Below are 15,008 nucleotides of genomic sequence, written 5' to 3'. Positions count from 1 at the left end.
TAGGGCTCCTTTTATGAAGGCGCGCTACGGGGGTTAGCGCATCGGACATTTCATCACGCGCTAACCCCCGTGGCAAGCCAAAATACTAATGCGTCAATGAAGGCGTTAGCAATTAGCACGGCAAGTGGTTTAATGCGGTATTCTGCGCGTTAAACCCTTACCGCGCCTTGATAAAAGGACCCCTTAGGATTTATTTTTAAATATTAGTACTTTTAGTTTTTGGTCCTGCATTTGCATGGGGCTATCTGTTTTCTGGTAGGAATGAATGTTAAAAAGCATACAGTGTGCTTTGTGTATTTTAATTTTGTGGTTAACCATTATGTGTTGTTAATACAATTTTATTGTGTGTATATATGAAAAATGAATGGAAAAAATGATGTTACAATTAGTACTATTATGGGGGCGGAGTCTGGGGCGGAGATTGAGTGGAGATGGGCACGACTTAGCCCAGTGTTCTTCAAGTGCCAGTCCGCGGACCGGTGCCAGTCCACAAAATAATTATTTTATTTCCGCTGTTCCATAGGTGTCAAAGAACACTGCTGTAGAATAACCAGGGTAAATTATAATCAGTAAACTGTAATACAGTAAAACCTTAGATTGCAAGTAACTTGATTTGCAGGTGTAAAATGTTGTAAATATTTCCCACTGCACCACAACACTACGTTGTGAAAATGAATTGTTGCTATGGGATATGCGCAGAAGCAGACGATGATTTGTAAACAGTCTCTGTATCAAAATGGCTTTCACTGTAGAACTTGCTTCTGATAAAGAATTTGGTACTGCTAAAAGGTTGAAGCAGTCGACGATTGTTGAAAGAGTTCCCACGGAAGGGTTGGAACAAAAACGGCTTTGATGTATTGCTACGCAAGATCCGAGCAACGGGCACGGTGGATCGTAAGCCAGGCAGCGGACGACTGCGCTCAATTTATACACAAGAGCACCTTGACGTTGTGCGTGATCTTGTACTGAGCCAGGAGGATGCGCCACAAACACACCAAACAATTCGTCAAATAGCAAGAGAAGCAGGAATAAGCCAGACAACTGTGGTTAGGATAATTCATGACGATCTGAAATTAAAGTATCTTATAAAGCGTCGTGCCCAAGAGTTAACTTTACACAACAAAGACACATGCTTGAAACAGCGAAAGCAGCTTTTGACCAAGTACCCAGAGCATAGCATCAGCTTCATCTGGTTTATAGATCTGAAAAGGATTTAGGTCCCAATTCCTGCCCCATACTTTCTCTGTCATTTGGAAGCCAGGTGCACCTGGGGACATATCTTAAAGACCAGAAATCATCTTCCAAACATGTCCGCTTTATTGTCAGCTTTACATCTCTTTTATATCATTTTACATGAATCAGTGTTGTCAGCATGTGTCAGCATGTGACGTAAATGCAAACCATATATGGACACAGGTCACATGAAACTTTAAAGAAAATAACAAGCATCTTTCTATCTAAAGATTGAAGTCCACAGAGGGTGCTGTGGTTAGCAGTGCTTCTTATCTAAAGCTGATTGCAAATATGGCTTATGAAAACAATTGAAGTCACTTCACAACAAGATAACACACATCTTTTCAAACATAAATGTCCTTGCAGTATTTCAGCAAGAGAAGGCAAACAGAGTCTGGATTTACAGCTTTAAACAGCATATGGAAAACTACAAGACATGTCCCTTCAAGCTCCACCAATTAACACATAGAATGATCACCTATACATGCTGTCAACAATACTGAAGCGTGAGGTTAATGCCAAATGCCTACTACAGACCCGCCTGACCTTCAGCCAATTAGTGATGGTCTCAGTCACAATCTTGAAACTTGGATTCACAGATCTGTTCTTCATCGATCCTGGAGTTAAAATCAATGGCGCATACTACCAGGGCGTCCTCTTGATGCAGAAGCTGTGATTCGTCACATGTCGGGAGACAACTTTATCTTCCAACAGGACAATGCCCCAGCACATCGGGCAAAGGACACCATAGAACTGCTACATCGGGAGACTCCAGACTTTATTGGTCTAGACCTCTTACCTCTGAATTCACCAGATCCAGATCCAGTTGACTACTAGATCTGGATCTGATACAGAAACGCATCTACCAGACAGCGATATCTAACGTCGAAGACCTTAAAGAGCGCCTCATCTTTATTTGAGCTGAAGCAGAGCATCATTGACAAGTCCATAGATCAGTGGTGGCCAAGGCTGAGTGCGTGCCTTCGTGCTTCATTGAAACGTTACTTTTTGAATTTACATTTTTCTGCAAGATACGCCATAAAACTTTTTGATGTGCTTTTATTAAGTTCACAATTCATTTTCACAAGGTAGTGTTGTGATGGGAAATATTTACGTTTTATATCAACTTCATTCAGGACACGACACACTAAATTTCATAAGAATCGGCCGAGTTCTGTGGAAGATACAACAAAAAACAGTTGGGGGGGGGAAAGTCGGTTCATAGTGTAGTGTTATAAGTTAGTGGGTCAATATGTTTGCATAATTTGACTCTCCATTCCTTTCTTATTCCATCCTACCTAATCATGCAATCTCTTAATTCCCACTTCTGGTTCTCTTCTAGGTTTTGGCATGACCACGCCAGCAACCGTTGGAGGCAAAATATTTTTGATATTTTATGGTCTGATCGGATGCGCAGGGACCATCTTGTTCTTCAACCTGTTCCTCGAACGACTGATTACCGTCATAGCCTACATCATGAAGTCCTTTCATGAGAGGCAGCTGAAACGAAAAGGCAATGTTCCTCACGACAGTCGGCGAGGGTCTGGCCACTCAGAGGTGGACAGCTTAGCAGGGTGGAAGCCTTCTGTGTACTACGTAATGCTCATTTTATGCATTGCATCCATCATTATTTCCTGTTGTGCCTCAGCTATGTACACACCAATTGAGGAATGGAGTTACTTTGACTCGCTCTATTTTTGTTTTGTGGCCTTCAGCACCATTGGTTTTGGTGACCTTGTCAGTAGCCAGAATGCCAAATACGAAAGCCAGGGACTGTACAGATTTGGCAACTTTGTCTTCATCCTCATGGGGGTCTGCTGTATCTATTCATTATTTAATGTCATCTCCATTGTCATAAAGCAATGTGTAAACTGGATCTTAAAGAAAATGGATTGCCCGTGCTGCCAGAAATGCCAAAGAAAACTCTTAAAATCCAGGCGGAATGTTGTCATGCCAGGGAACGTTCGAACTAGACGGAATATCTCCATCGAAACAGACGCCGTGAATGAAAGCGAGACCGACGGCCGCAGGATGTCTGGGGAGATGATCTCCATGAAAGATTTCTTGGCCTCCAACAAGGTCTCGCTGGCAATCATGCAGAAACAGCTCTCGGAGACTGCAAATGGCTACCCCAGACAAATGAACACAACTTCCAGACACAATGGCTTCGCGGGAGGCGTGGGCGCCCTAGCAATTATGAATAACAGACTAGCAGAAACAAGTGTTGATAGATAAAGTGAGCAAGGTAAAAAAACAAACCTGTATGAATTAGAACATAAGAACATAAGCAGTGCCTTGGTTCATAGACAACGGCGCGAAAGACAAAAGCGCGCGCCGACAATTGAGTGCAGCGCGCGCCGCCGCGCCGCTCTAAATTACAGTTTTTAGGGGCTCCGACGGGGGTTTTTGTTGGGGAACCCCCCAGTTTACTTAATAGACATCGCGCCGGCGTTATGGGGGGTTTGGGGGGTTGTAACCCTCCACATTTTACTGTAAACTGAACTTTTTCCCTAAAAACAGGGAAAAAGTGAAGTTTTCAGTAAAATGTGGGGGGTTACAACCCCCCCATCCCCCACAACGCCCCCACAACGCGGCGCGATGTCTATTAAGTAAAGTGGGGGGGTTACCCCCACGCCCCCCCGTCGGAGCGCTAAAAATAGTAATTTAGAGCGGCGCAGCGGCGTGCGCTGCGCTCAATTGTCTGGGCGCGCCTTTATCCTGGCGCGCTTTTGACCTGACACCCAGTGCCTCCGCTGGGTCAGACCAGAGGTCCATCGTGCCCAGCAGTCCGCACACGCGGTGGCCCAACAGGTCCAGGACCTGTGCAGTAATCCTCTATCTATACCCCTCTATCCCCTTTTCCAGCAGGAAATTGTCCAATCCTTTCTTGAACCCCAGTACCGTACTCTGCCCTATTACGTCCTCTGGAAGTGCATTGGCTAAGGCTCTTAACATTTGCATCTCCTCTTCCTATAGGCTAAGGCTCTTTGCACCTGCATTGTGATGTCATAGAGCTTTATGGTTATAGAAACAGAAACATGATGGCAGATAAAGGCCAAATGGTCCATCCGCAGCATCCACTATCTCCTCCTCTCCCATAAGAACAGAAGAACATAAGCAATGCCTCCGCTGGGTCAGACCCGAGGTCCATCGCGCCCAGCAGTCCGCTCACGCGGCGGCCCAACAGGTCCAGGACCTGTACAGTAATCCTCTATCTATACCCCTCTATCCCCTTTTCCAGCAGGAAATTGTCCAGTCCTTTCTTGAACCCCAGTACCGTACTCTGCCCTATTACGTCCTCTGGAAGCGCATTAGAGATGGTAATAGAGAGCGAGCATTACCCAACGAATGAGATCCTCAAATGGAAGATCTTTCACAACATGTGTTTGGTAGACAATTAGCAACAGTTACTCCCAGGCTTCACCTTTCTCTCCCTTACCCTCCCTCAACTGGTCATTCATGGAAGACAGGTCAAGTCTAGCAGATGTACCTTCCAGTAATTTCTGCTTGTCTTGTTACTATTGGAACTTCATTAATGTCAGATCTGGAAATGATAATCCAAATGCATCACACAAGGGTTAACCGGGACTCTCACACAACTGGCCAAAAAATTGCCGGTGAGAAAAAAAAAAAATGTCCCCTGAAGCACCAGCGGCAGTGTCCTGAGCCGCAAATCCTCCATCCCTCAAGCCCCGAAGTGGCATAAGCAAGCAGCAGTCCTGAGCCGTAAGCCCTCTTTCTCCTTTCCTCTCGCTTTTCTTTACCCGCCGCGGCAGCATCAAATCAGGCTGTTTGTGGCCTGCCCTGGCAGGGCCTTTCCTCTGATGCGTTGGAAGCGAAGCGTCAGAGGAAAAGCCCTCACGGGGCTGGCTGCGAGCAGCTTGTGTCTCCTGCTGACCGCTGCACTTCAGGTAAGGAAGAGAGAGAGAGAGGGAGGGAGGGGGTTTTGTGGCTCAGGACCGCTGCCTGCTTCTGCTACTTCGGGGCTTGAGGGATGCAGCTCAGGACCACTGGTGCTTCAGGGCAGGAGGTGGCGGGTGGGGGGGCGTAGAATTGTGAGTGTGTTAGACAAGGTTTCTAACACACTCTCAATTAACCAGAAAAACAGACTGCAATTGGGTTTAATTTGTGCAAAGTTTTTAAAATTTTGATCAATAGCATTTTAAAGTATTTTTTCTTTATTTATATGTCATATCCTGTACAGACCTGCCTTCCTGTGTTCGAACATCAGAAGAGGAACCAGAGCCTCCAATGCTCTGAGGTTTGCCTGTTTACCAGCGAGCCATCTTCCCGTCGCCACGGCTACATTAAGGGTTGCCTCCTTCAGTGGACTTTTATAACATATGGTCCGGTGTCGCGAATTTGTTCTGTTACAAGGAGAATGGAGGTTTTGGTGCCACATTTTATTCATTTCAAAATTAAAATGGTATTTTAAAAATTGGCCTGGGAGGCACGCAAACTATCAAGAAATATATTTAGGGAAGAAAAAAAGGACCTTTTAACAAAGCACATTAATCAGTGAACATGCAAATTAGCATGCGTTGCTATCGTATGAGCACGGTAATTGGTACTGTGGCGATATGACCGCCTGCGCTAATTTGCACGTCAACTGTATGCTGTGTTAGGAGGTGGGAAATGGGCAGGTTATAAGCGGGAAATAGACATGGATCGCACACTGCACTCAGGGCCCGATTCTATAAATGTCCGCCTAAAACTTAGGCGCTGAGTGGTAAGGCACGATTCTATGAAAGTTAGGTGCACTTTATAGAATCACACTTAGCGGTGCCTAAAGTGGTCTTAGATGTTACACTTCTCCCTCCGTATTTGCGGTTTCAGCATTCACGGTTTCGATTATTCACGGTTTTTAGCTTGCTTGCTGGCTCCCCCCTCCCCCCCCCATTACGTCAGCTTGCAGAGAGAAATCGCCGATTCCAAGTGTTTACAGAGAAAACCGCCGATTCCCGGCACTTTCTTCACCGTGTTTTTTTGCCTCTCCTTCAGGAACAGGCCAGGTCTCCCCACCATGTTATTCGCGGTTTCACCCTATTCACGATAGTTTTTCATCGAAAACCGTGAATAACATATGAAAAAGTTATTCGCTGTTTTTCTGCATTCGCAGGTCTGTTAATCCCCTATCACAGCGAATACTGAGGCAGAAGTGTAATAGGCATCCTAACCTCAGGTGTACCATATGTAGGCCAGGGTTTTCTTGGCCTAAATACCGGCACCTAACTCCAAAACAGGCCCACGATAAGCCCCTAACCACACCCACTTTCTGGTAGGCAACTTGGACTAGGAGCCTACCATCCAATTAAGTGCGATTAACGTTAATTATAAGTTGTTAATTTCCAATTATTGGTACCAATTAGGCTTTTTAAGTAATAAAGTTAGGGCCCCAGATTGGCTAGGTACAGTGGCATAGCAAGGGTAGGAGGCGCTCGGGGCGGTGGCGTCCCGCCACGCCCTCCTCTCCACCGCCTCCCCCCCGCCACACTCAAGCCCCCCTTCCCACCCCGTACCTCTTTAAATCTTCGCCTGTGCGAGCAGCTTCTCCAGCCTACTGCTCGAACTGGCATTCCCTTTTGTCACTTCCTGGTCCCCTGATCCCGGAAGTAATTTCAGAGGGAGCCAGACTGGCGCGACCAGAAGGCTAGAGTAGTTGCTTGTGCTGGCGAAGAGATACAGGGAGTGGGGAAGGTTGGGCTTGAGGGGGGGGGGATCGAGAGGCGCCCCCACCAAGACGGAGCCTGGGGCGGTCCACCCCCCCTTACTACGCCACTGGCTAGGAAGGCCGATCTAGGCCCCTAATTTATAGACTCCCTCAGTTAGTACACAGAAACTGTCATTTCGTATTTAGTATGGCCGCCCGATTCGCTGATTCGATCGGTGAATCGATTCAAATCGATCCATTTCCCCCCAAAATTGGACTCACTGACATAGCTCCAGGGTCTCCAGATGACGGGGCAGGACGTGAACAAGCCTGTTCAGAGCCTGGGTCTGCTAGCCGTCCACTGCCACCGCTGCTGCTTTAGGTGGCCCTGGAGGTATGTTAGGCCTCACTGGGGGGGGGGGGGGGATGAGGAGGAGGGCGGAAAGTGCTTCACAGGGGGAGAGGGAGGACAGGAAGTGCTGAACAGGAGGATGGGTGGGACAGAGGACAGCACAATGGATTAGGAAGGAGAATCAATTTTAATCGAATCAAATCGAAAATGTTTTCCCTGCAGGGGGAGGTATATGGAGGGCAATTCTGTAAGTGGGGCTAACATTTAAGCAGTGTGCAATCCTCACTCAGCAGGATAAACCATTCAAAACAGAACAGACCAACTTGTGACGTTCTTCAATTTTCTTTATTCAAAAACTTTTCTTTTTTCTTATCATTCTTGCTCCAATGCTCAAATGCCCGACGGGACCCGTTTCGCCAAACTGGCTTATCAAGGGTTCCAGCAAGGAGCACTTAATTTGGCTTCCTCGGCTGCAAGAGGAAGCCAAATTAAGTGCTCCTTGCTGGAACCCTTGATAAGCCAGTTTGGCGAAACGGGTCCCGTCGGGCATTTGAGCATTGGAGCAAGAATGATAAGAAAAAAGAAAAGTTTTTGAATAAAGAAAATTGAAGAACGTCACAAGTTGGTCTGTTCTGTTTTGAATGGTTTATCCTGCTGAGTGAGGATTGCACACTGTTTGAGTTGTTCATTTTACCTCACTTCCTATCTTCAAGAACCTCTCCTGTAGTGTTTACTGCTAACATTTAAGCCTAAAATATGGGCGCTCAGCTAGCATTCTATAATGGCAATTCTGCACGCTAGCTCCTGGATTCTACATATAGCGCTTTGGGTTGTGCGTGGAAATTTGGGCACGCCTTTAATTTGCATGCACAATTTAATTAAGGAGTCACTAAGAAGCAATTATCAGTACTAATTGACACTGATTAGAATTTACACGTGCATCTTTATAGGTATTCATAGGAGTTGAATGAGCGTCGGAGTGTTTACCTCACCGATCCGCGGTAAGAAGCTCTTCCGTGGTTTAGTACAAGGAGCCCTAATTAGAGGGATAAGTGCCTATCTTCTTAGACGTGATTCTACAAAGGATGGGCACCTATCACTTGGCATCTAGGCGCCGCTAAGCACAATTCTCTGAAGGACTCAGTCGCCTATAATGTAGGCCATTTTTTTTTTTTTTTTGTAATATATTTTATTGACCATTTATTAAATAAAGCACAGCCGTATAACTGTTCAGAAAACAAAAAAATTATACTACGCGCTGTTTGAAGTCTACGCTACGATTTTCACATACATCCACTTCAGGGGGTCTCAAAGTCCCTCCTCGAGGGCCGCAATCCAGTCGGGTTTTCAGGGTTTCCCCAAGGAATATGTGTGAGATCTATGTGCATGCACTGGCCTGGATTCTGGCCCTTGAGGACCGGAGTTGCCCACCCCTCCACTAGCCTCACAGAGCAGCAGTGGGATTAAAACAGGGTCTCAAAGTCCCTCCTCGAGGGCCGCAATCCAGTCGGGTTTTCCCCAAAGAATATGCATGAGATCTATGTGCACGCACTGCTTTCAATGCATATTCATTGGGGAAATCCTGAAAACCCGACTGGACTGCGGCCCTCCAGGAGGGACTTTGAGACCCCTGATCCACATGAAACACTTACAAATATATGCACAAGGAGAAGTGGAGAAAAACATTCCTCAGTCTTTAGGCTCAACAACACGGACCTTGAACACGGACTTTGCTGTTTTGATGCGCTGAAACGCGAACGAGAAGATTGAAAAGTGCTTTTTCCCTGAGGCAGCCCCCCATTCTGGTGGCAAAACAGGTGGTGCCCTGTCAGGAAGTTGTGCAGTTGACTGCAAGATTTTGGCCTGCCTTGGACGACAGAGCTTTGAAGATAAGTGGTTACTTTGTTGTATCTTTGAGACAGTGTTGATATACAGTACTCCACCGATATTCGCGGGGGTTCCGTTCTAGGAACCCCCACGAATGTTGAAAAATGTGAATACGGTTTTTATCGGGGAGACAAGAGAGGGCAGCCGGAGAGGCAGGAGAGAGCAGCCGGAGAACCGGCAAGTGAAGGAAATCACTCGCGGTATACTCCGACCGCCTCTTCCTGCACTAAAGTCGGGCCTCACCAATCAAGTTGTATGTCAAAGCAGCTCCTGATTGGTGAGGCCCGACTTTAGTGCAGGAAGAGGCGGTCGGAGCATACCGCGAGTGATTTCCTTCACTCGCCGGCGCTCCGGCTGCTCTCTCCTGCCTCTCCGACTGCCCTCTCCTGCCCGGTCATCCGTGGTCGGAAAATACCGCAAATGACCGGGACCGCGAATCACCGACCGCGAATGACCGGGGGAGCACTTTACTGCGCTTTTTGGATAACCACTTGGTCTTTGGCTTCTTTTTTTCTGCGTATCTGCCTCCTTCAATTGAACTTATCACTAGTCACAAGATTCTTGTTATCGATTTTTCATGTTTTAGATCATCCACAGTTTATCACAGAATTGAAAGCAGTGAAGTATGTTGTTTAAGTGGAGTTTTTTTTCAGTACCTGTGATGAGAGTGGCTTGAGGTCTGTTTTTCTCCACTTGTCCTTGTGCATATATTTGTAAGCGTTTCATGTGGATGTATGTGAGAATCATAGCGTAGACTTCAAACAGCGCGTAGAATATATTTTCGTTTTCTAGAGATATTTTATTGAGCCAACATAAGAAAAAAATGCATGCATGTGTTCGTAATATCAGGGTACAGAAACTGAAAGTTTCAATATATACATCGTCAAACCATTTAATATTTTCTCCCCTACCCCACTTCTTCCGCTAATAGCCAAAAGTAGTCTCGCTTGCTTTAATAGAAGATAAACTGCAGAGTAATATTGCATTACTGTGTGCAATTCTGGAGGCCACATTACCGTAAAGATGTGCTGAGAGTAGAGTCGGTTCAACGGATGGCTACCAGGATGGTCTCTGGGCTCAAGGATCTCTCATACGAAGAGAGGTTGAACAATTTACAGCTGTATTCTCTCGAAGAACGTAGGGAGAGGGGAGATATGATTGAGACATTTAAATATGTCACCGGACGTATCGAGGTGGAAGAAGATATTTTATTTCTCAAGGGACCCTCAGCCACAAGAGGGCATCCGCTCAAACTCAGGGGCGGGAAATTTCATGGCGACACCAGGAAGTATTTTTTCACTGAAAGAGTGGTTGATCATTGCAACGAGCTTCCGGTACAGGTGATCGAGGCCAACAGCGTGCAAGATTTTAAGAGTAAATGGGATGCCCATGTGGGATCCCTAAGAGGGTAGAGTTAAGGAGATGGGTCATTAGGAGTGGGATCTCTAGGAGAGTAGACTAAGGGGGTGGGTCAGCAGAGTGGGTAGACTTGATGGGCTTTGGCCCTTATCTGCTGTCATTTTTCTATGTTTCTACATTAGTGATTTTTATTCCGCCATTACCTTGCGGTTCAAGGCGGATTACAGAAGAGGATTTCTGGACATGTCCAGAGGTGTTACAGAGTAGAGCGGGTTGCTTCTATGTTTACAAGTTCAGTAATCTGCTTCAGTGTCAGCAAATTCCAAAAAGGCTCCCAAATTGACTGCAACCCATATGCCTCCAAGAATGTCTTACTTGGATAATCTCCGTCATTCCATCTGTAAATGTTGTGCCAAAGTAGGAGTCTCTGGGATTAGCCGTTGCATTAGTATAGTTTTAAAATCCAAGAGAAAAGCTATTTTGAGAAAAGCTCGCATGCCTTTGGGTGCGGGTGCGACTATTAGACATTAGGGAAAAATTATCAGAGGGGTTAAAATACAATGTGCCTGCCACAGACTAGAAATCGTGTTTCGGCCCACAGGGGCCTGCCTCAGGAGTCTTGTAGTAATCAGAACGTACAAAATCTGCAAATCATTCTGTGAAATACCACTGCTTGGTGAACCAACTGCAGCCCAGATAACAGCCCACTGGTTCACCAAGGAGTGGTGTTTCATAGAATGATTTGCAAATTTTGTACATTCTGATTACTACAAGATTCCTGAGGTAGGCCCCCCCGTGGGTCGAAACACGATCGTGTCGAGTCTATCATAATAAAAGAGACTGAGCACCAATTGGTCACCTTTGTTGTTTTGTTTGCCGTTCACCGGTGTGAAGGCAGTTTCTCCTGTTTGTTTTCTAACCCGTTTAGCGCCACCTCCTGGAGGATAGCCAAACTGCCAGCTCAATGAACCAGCGCCCTCTGCTGCCCATTGATATAATAGTATCATTCGTGAGGTAGAATCCTGATTCCTTCACAGCCTCTCAGATGAATATCAAATAAGCTCCTTGCTTTAATCGTTGGCATTGGAGGGAGTGTGTGGTGCAGTGGTTAAAGCCTTAGCACCCTGAGGTTGTGGGTTCAAATCCCACACTGCTCCTTGTGACCCTGGACAAATCACCCAATCCCCTCCTCCCACCATTGCCCCAGGTAAATTAGATAGACTGTGAACCCACCAGGACAGCATAGAAAATTGAATATAAAATAAATACATAAAAATCTCCCCCATTAATTCTTTCAAAATATCCAAAAATCTTTACAGTGAGTATAATTAGTTAAAAAAACACATCCTAATCATTTGTGATGTTTTCCATAAAATCCAGAAGTGCAATCTCAAGAGTACCACACAGTCAAAATATCAGCGCAGATACAACCGTCCTCAAAATGTTCTTATCTTATGAGAATGGGTCCTGTTCACATATTCAATCACTTTTCCATTGAAGTTTTATTCTTCACCACTGCAACACATCCGACGCAGCAAGCGTTTTGCGGCAAGTTGTACCTGTGAATCAGGGATCTCAATTCATCGGCCCCATAAACCCGGGAAAAGCAAAAAAAAAAAAAAAACCAACCAAAAAACCTGTTAAATAAGTTTAGGATTTTATATACCGCCTATCGAGGTTATCTAAGCGGTTTTTACAATCAGGTTCTCAAGCATTTTTCCCTCTCTGTCCCGGTGGGCTCACAATCTATCTAACGTACCTGGGGCTATGGAGGATTAAGTAACTTGCCCAGGGTCACAAGGAGCAGCGCGGGGTTTGAACCCACAACCCCAGGGCGCTGAGGCTGTAGCTTCAACCATCGCGCCACACACTCCTCCATAAATTAAAGTTAACATCTCTCTTCAAAATATATAACTCAAATTCTTAAATTTTCTAAAAATAAAAGAACAAGAGGGCATTGGGAAAAGTTGAAAGGGGACAGATTCAAAACGAATGCTAGGAAGTTCTTCTTTACCCAACGTGTGGTGGACACCTGGAATGCGCTTCCAGAGGACGTAATAGGGCAGAGTACAGTACTGGGGTTCAAGAAAGGATTGGAAAATTTCCTGCTGGAAAAAGGGATAGAGGGGTATAGATAGAGGATTACTGCACAGGTCCTGGACCTGTTGGGCCGCCACGTGAGAGGACTGCTGGGCATGATGGACCTCAGGTCTGACCCAGCAGAGGCATTGCTTATGTTCTTATATATTTAATACTAACAAGTATTATCTGAATCAATTCAATTTTAATCTTATCTCCCACAGTTCAGTTCATTACAGTACTTTTAAAACTTACCAATACTTAATTTATTAATAAATATCAGAATAATTTAGTCAGTGAACCTAATCCCCATTAACTCACACTCACTTCCCAACTTTCACACACATTCTACAAAACTGGGTCTTGGTTAGTTCATGAGTTCATTAGTCCATGATCATGTAGTCAGAGAGGCTTCAAACTGAGAGTTGCACAACAGTCTAGCCCATGAAAATCACAGTTTCTTAAACACAATCGGCAGGCCTCTCTGTCCTCATGATGGTCCTGTTCTTCAAGTCATAAAGCATTCAGCTCAACACAAGACCGTGTTTCGCCACCTGGCATCTTCAGGAGCTGTGTTTGCAAGGCTCACCAACATCACAACTTCACCAATAAACTATGACTCGAGCAGGGATCATCCGGGATCAACCGACAAGCAGGAAACACATCGTCTACCAGGAAATCATATAAGGGAGACAGCCACCCACCACTGACACTTTCACAAACATGACAGCTACAAACTTAATAGATCTACGGAGCCCAGCCAATAGAAGGGTTCCGTGTGGTTACATCTAATTGGACCCGTGGCCATTTCATATTATTATTTAACCCTAACAGTACCAAAGTCTTCAATTTGAAAATCCAGCGTTGCTCCCTCTTGTAAAAGATATCTTTTTAAATCCCCTCCTCTTTTCCCCTGGTATACCCAGTCCAAAACCATCACATAAGAACATAAGAATAGCCTTAGTAGGTCAGACCAATGGTCCATTAAGCCCAGTAGCCCGTTCTCACGGTGGATGATCCAGGTCACTAGTACCGGGCAAAAACCCAAAGAGTAACAAAAGATTCCAGAACCCCAAAGAGTAGCAACATTCCATTCAGAATCCTAAAGAATAGCAAGATTCTGGAATCCCAAAGAGTAACAAAAGATTCCGTAATCCCAAGGAGTAGCAACATTCCATTCAGAATCCTAAAGAATAGCAAGATTCTGGAATCCCAAAAGAGTAACAAAAGATTCCGTAATCCCAAGGAGTAGCAACATTCCATTCAGAATCCTAAAGAATAGCAAGATTCTGGAATCCCAAAGAGTAAGAAAAAATTCCGGAACCCCAAGGAGTAGCAACATTCCATGCTACCGATCCAGGGCAAACAGTGGCTTCCCCCATATCTTTCTCAATAACAGACTATGGACTTTTCCTACAGGAAATTATCCAAGCCTTTCTTAAAACCAGCTACACAAAGAAGTCATGTTGAAATTGCAACACAGTGTTTGATGAGAGGGGCCCCCAGACATTGTCTACCGATGTTACTTTTATGTTCATCCAATCTTACATTAAGTGTATGCAAGGTGTGACCCACATAGATTTTATCGCACGGACATGTAATCCCATAAATTACACAATCAGTTTTACAGTTTGTGACATGCCTCAATTCATATATCCGTTTGTCCACTAGGTTATTGAACATAGTAGCACCCTCCATAACACTGCACATCTGGCCCGAGCCACATCTGGCCTTTAGATGGTAATATGTGTGATGGACACAATAGTTCTTTAAGTTTTTATTTCTCCGATGTGCAATCCATAAGGATTTACCCTAAAAGGAACCTTTCACCTCTTGTATATGGCAATATTTCTTCAAAATAAGGGACCCTTGAAAATTGTTCTGTGCAAAAGTTAAAAACCCATAGAGCATATTCTTCATTGTCTTCTGAAGGGGATTTAGGCTGCAGAAAAAACTCACAGTGAGAGATTAGAGAAACTGGGCCTCTTCTCCTTTGAAAAGAGGAGACTGAGAGGGGACATGATCGAAACATTCAAGATATTGAAGAGAATAGACTTAATAAAAAAAGACAGGTTGTTCACCCTCTCCAAGGTATGGAGAACGAGAGGGTATTCTCTAAAGCTGAAAGGGGATAGATTCAGTACAAACGTAAGGAAGTTCTTCTTCACCCAGAGAGTGGTGGAAAACTGGAACGCTCTTCCGGAGGCTGTTATAGGGGAAAACACCCTCCAGGGATTCAAGACAAAGTTAGACAAGTTCCTTCTGAACCAGAACATACGTAGGTAAGGCTAGTCTCAGTTAGGGCTGGTCTTTGACCTAAGGGTTGCCTTGGGAGCGGACTGCTGGGCACGATGGACCATTGACTGACCCAACAGCAGCAGTTCTTATGTTCTTATGTAACATAACCTCTTCTATAGGCTCTTTGGAACACTCCTTCCAGTTAACCTT

General features: G+C 45.1%; 1 protein-coding gene across 1 annotated transcript in view; it reads left to right on the top strand.

The window, feature by feature from the left end:
- The window catches only part of KCNK13 (potassium two pore domain channel subfamily K member 13), a 100,509-nt gene extending 94,857 nt beyond the window's left edge, over window positions 1-5,652 (top strand). Inside the window, exons 2-3 of the mRNA XM_033953475.1 lie at window positions 2,576-3,478; window positions 5,438-5,652. Coding sequence (XP_033809366.1) covers window positions 2,576-3,468 — 893 coding nt within the window. The 3' untranslated portion in view covers window positions 3,469-3,478; window positions 5,438-5,652. The remainder of the gene's footprint in view (window positions 1-2,575; window positions 3,479-5,437) is intronic.
- The last annotated feature ends 9,356 nt before the right edge of the window (window positions 5,653-15,008 follow it).

The sequence above is a fragment of the Geotrypetes seraphini genome, chromosome 7 (assembly GCF_902459505.1).
Source record: "Geotrypetes seraphini chromosome 7, aGeoSer1.1, whole genome shotgun sequence".
Lineage (NCBI taxonomy): Eukaryota > Metazoa > Chordata > Amphibia > Gymnophiona > Dermophiidae > Geotrypetes > Geotrypetes seraphini.
The sequence above is the reverse complement of the archived record's forward strand: the minus strand, read 5'-3'. Positions and strand labels throughout refer to the sequence as shown.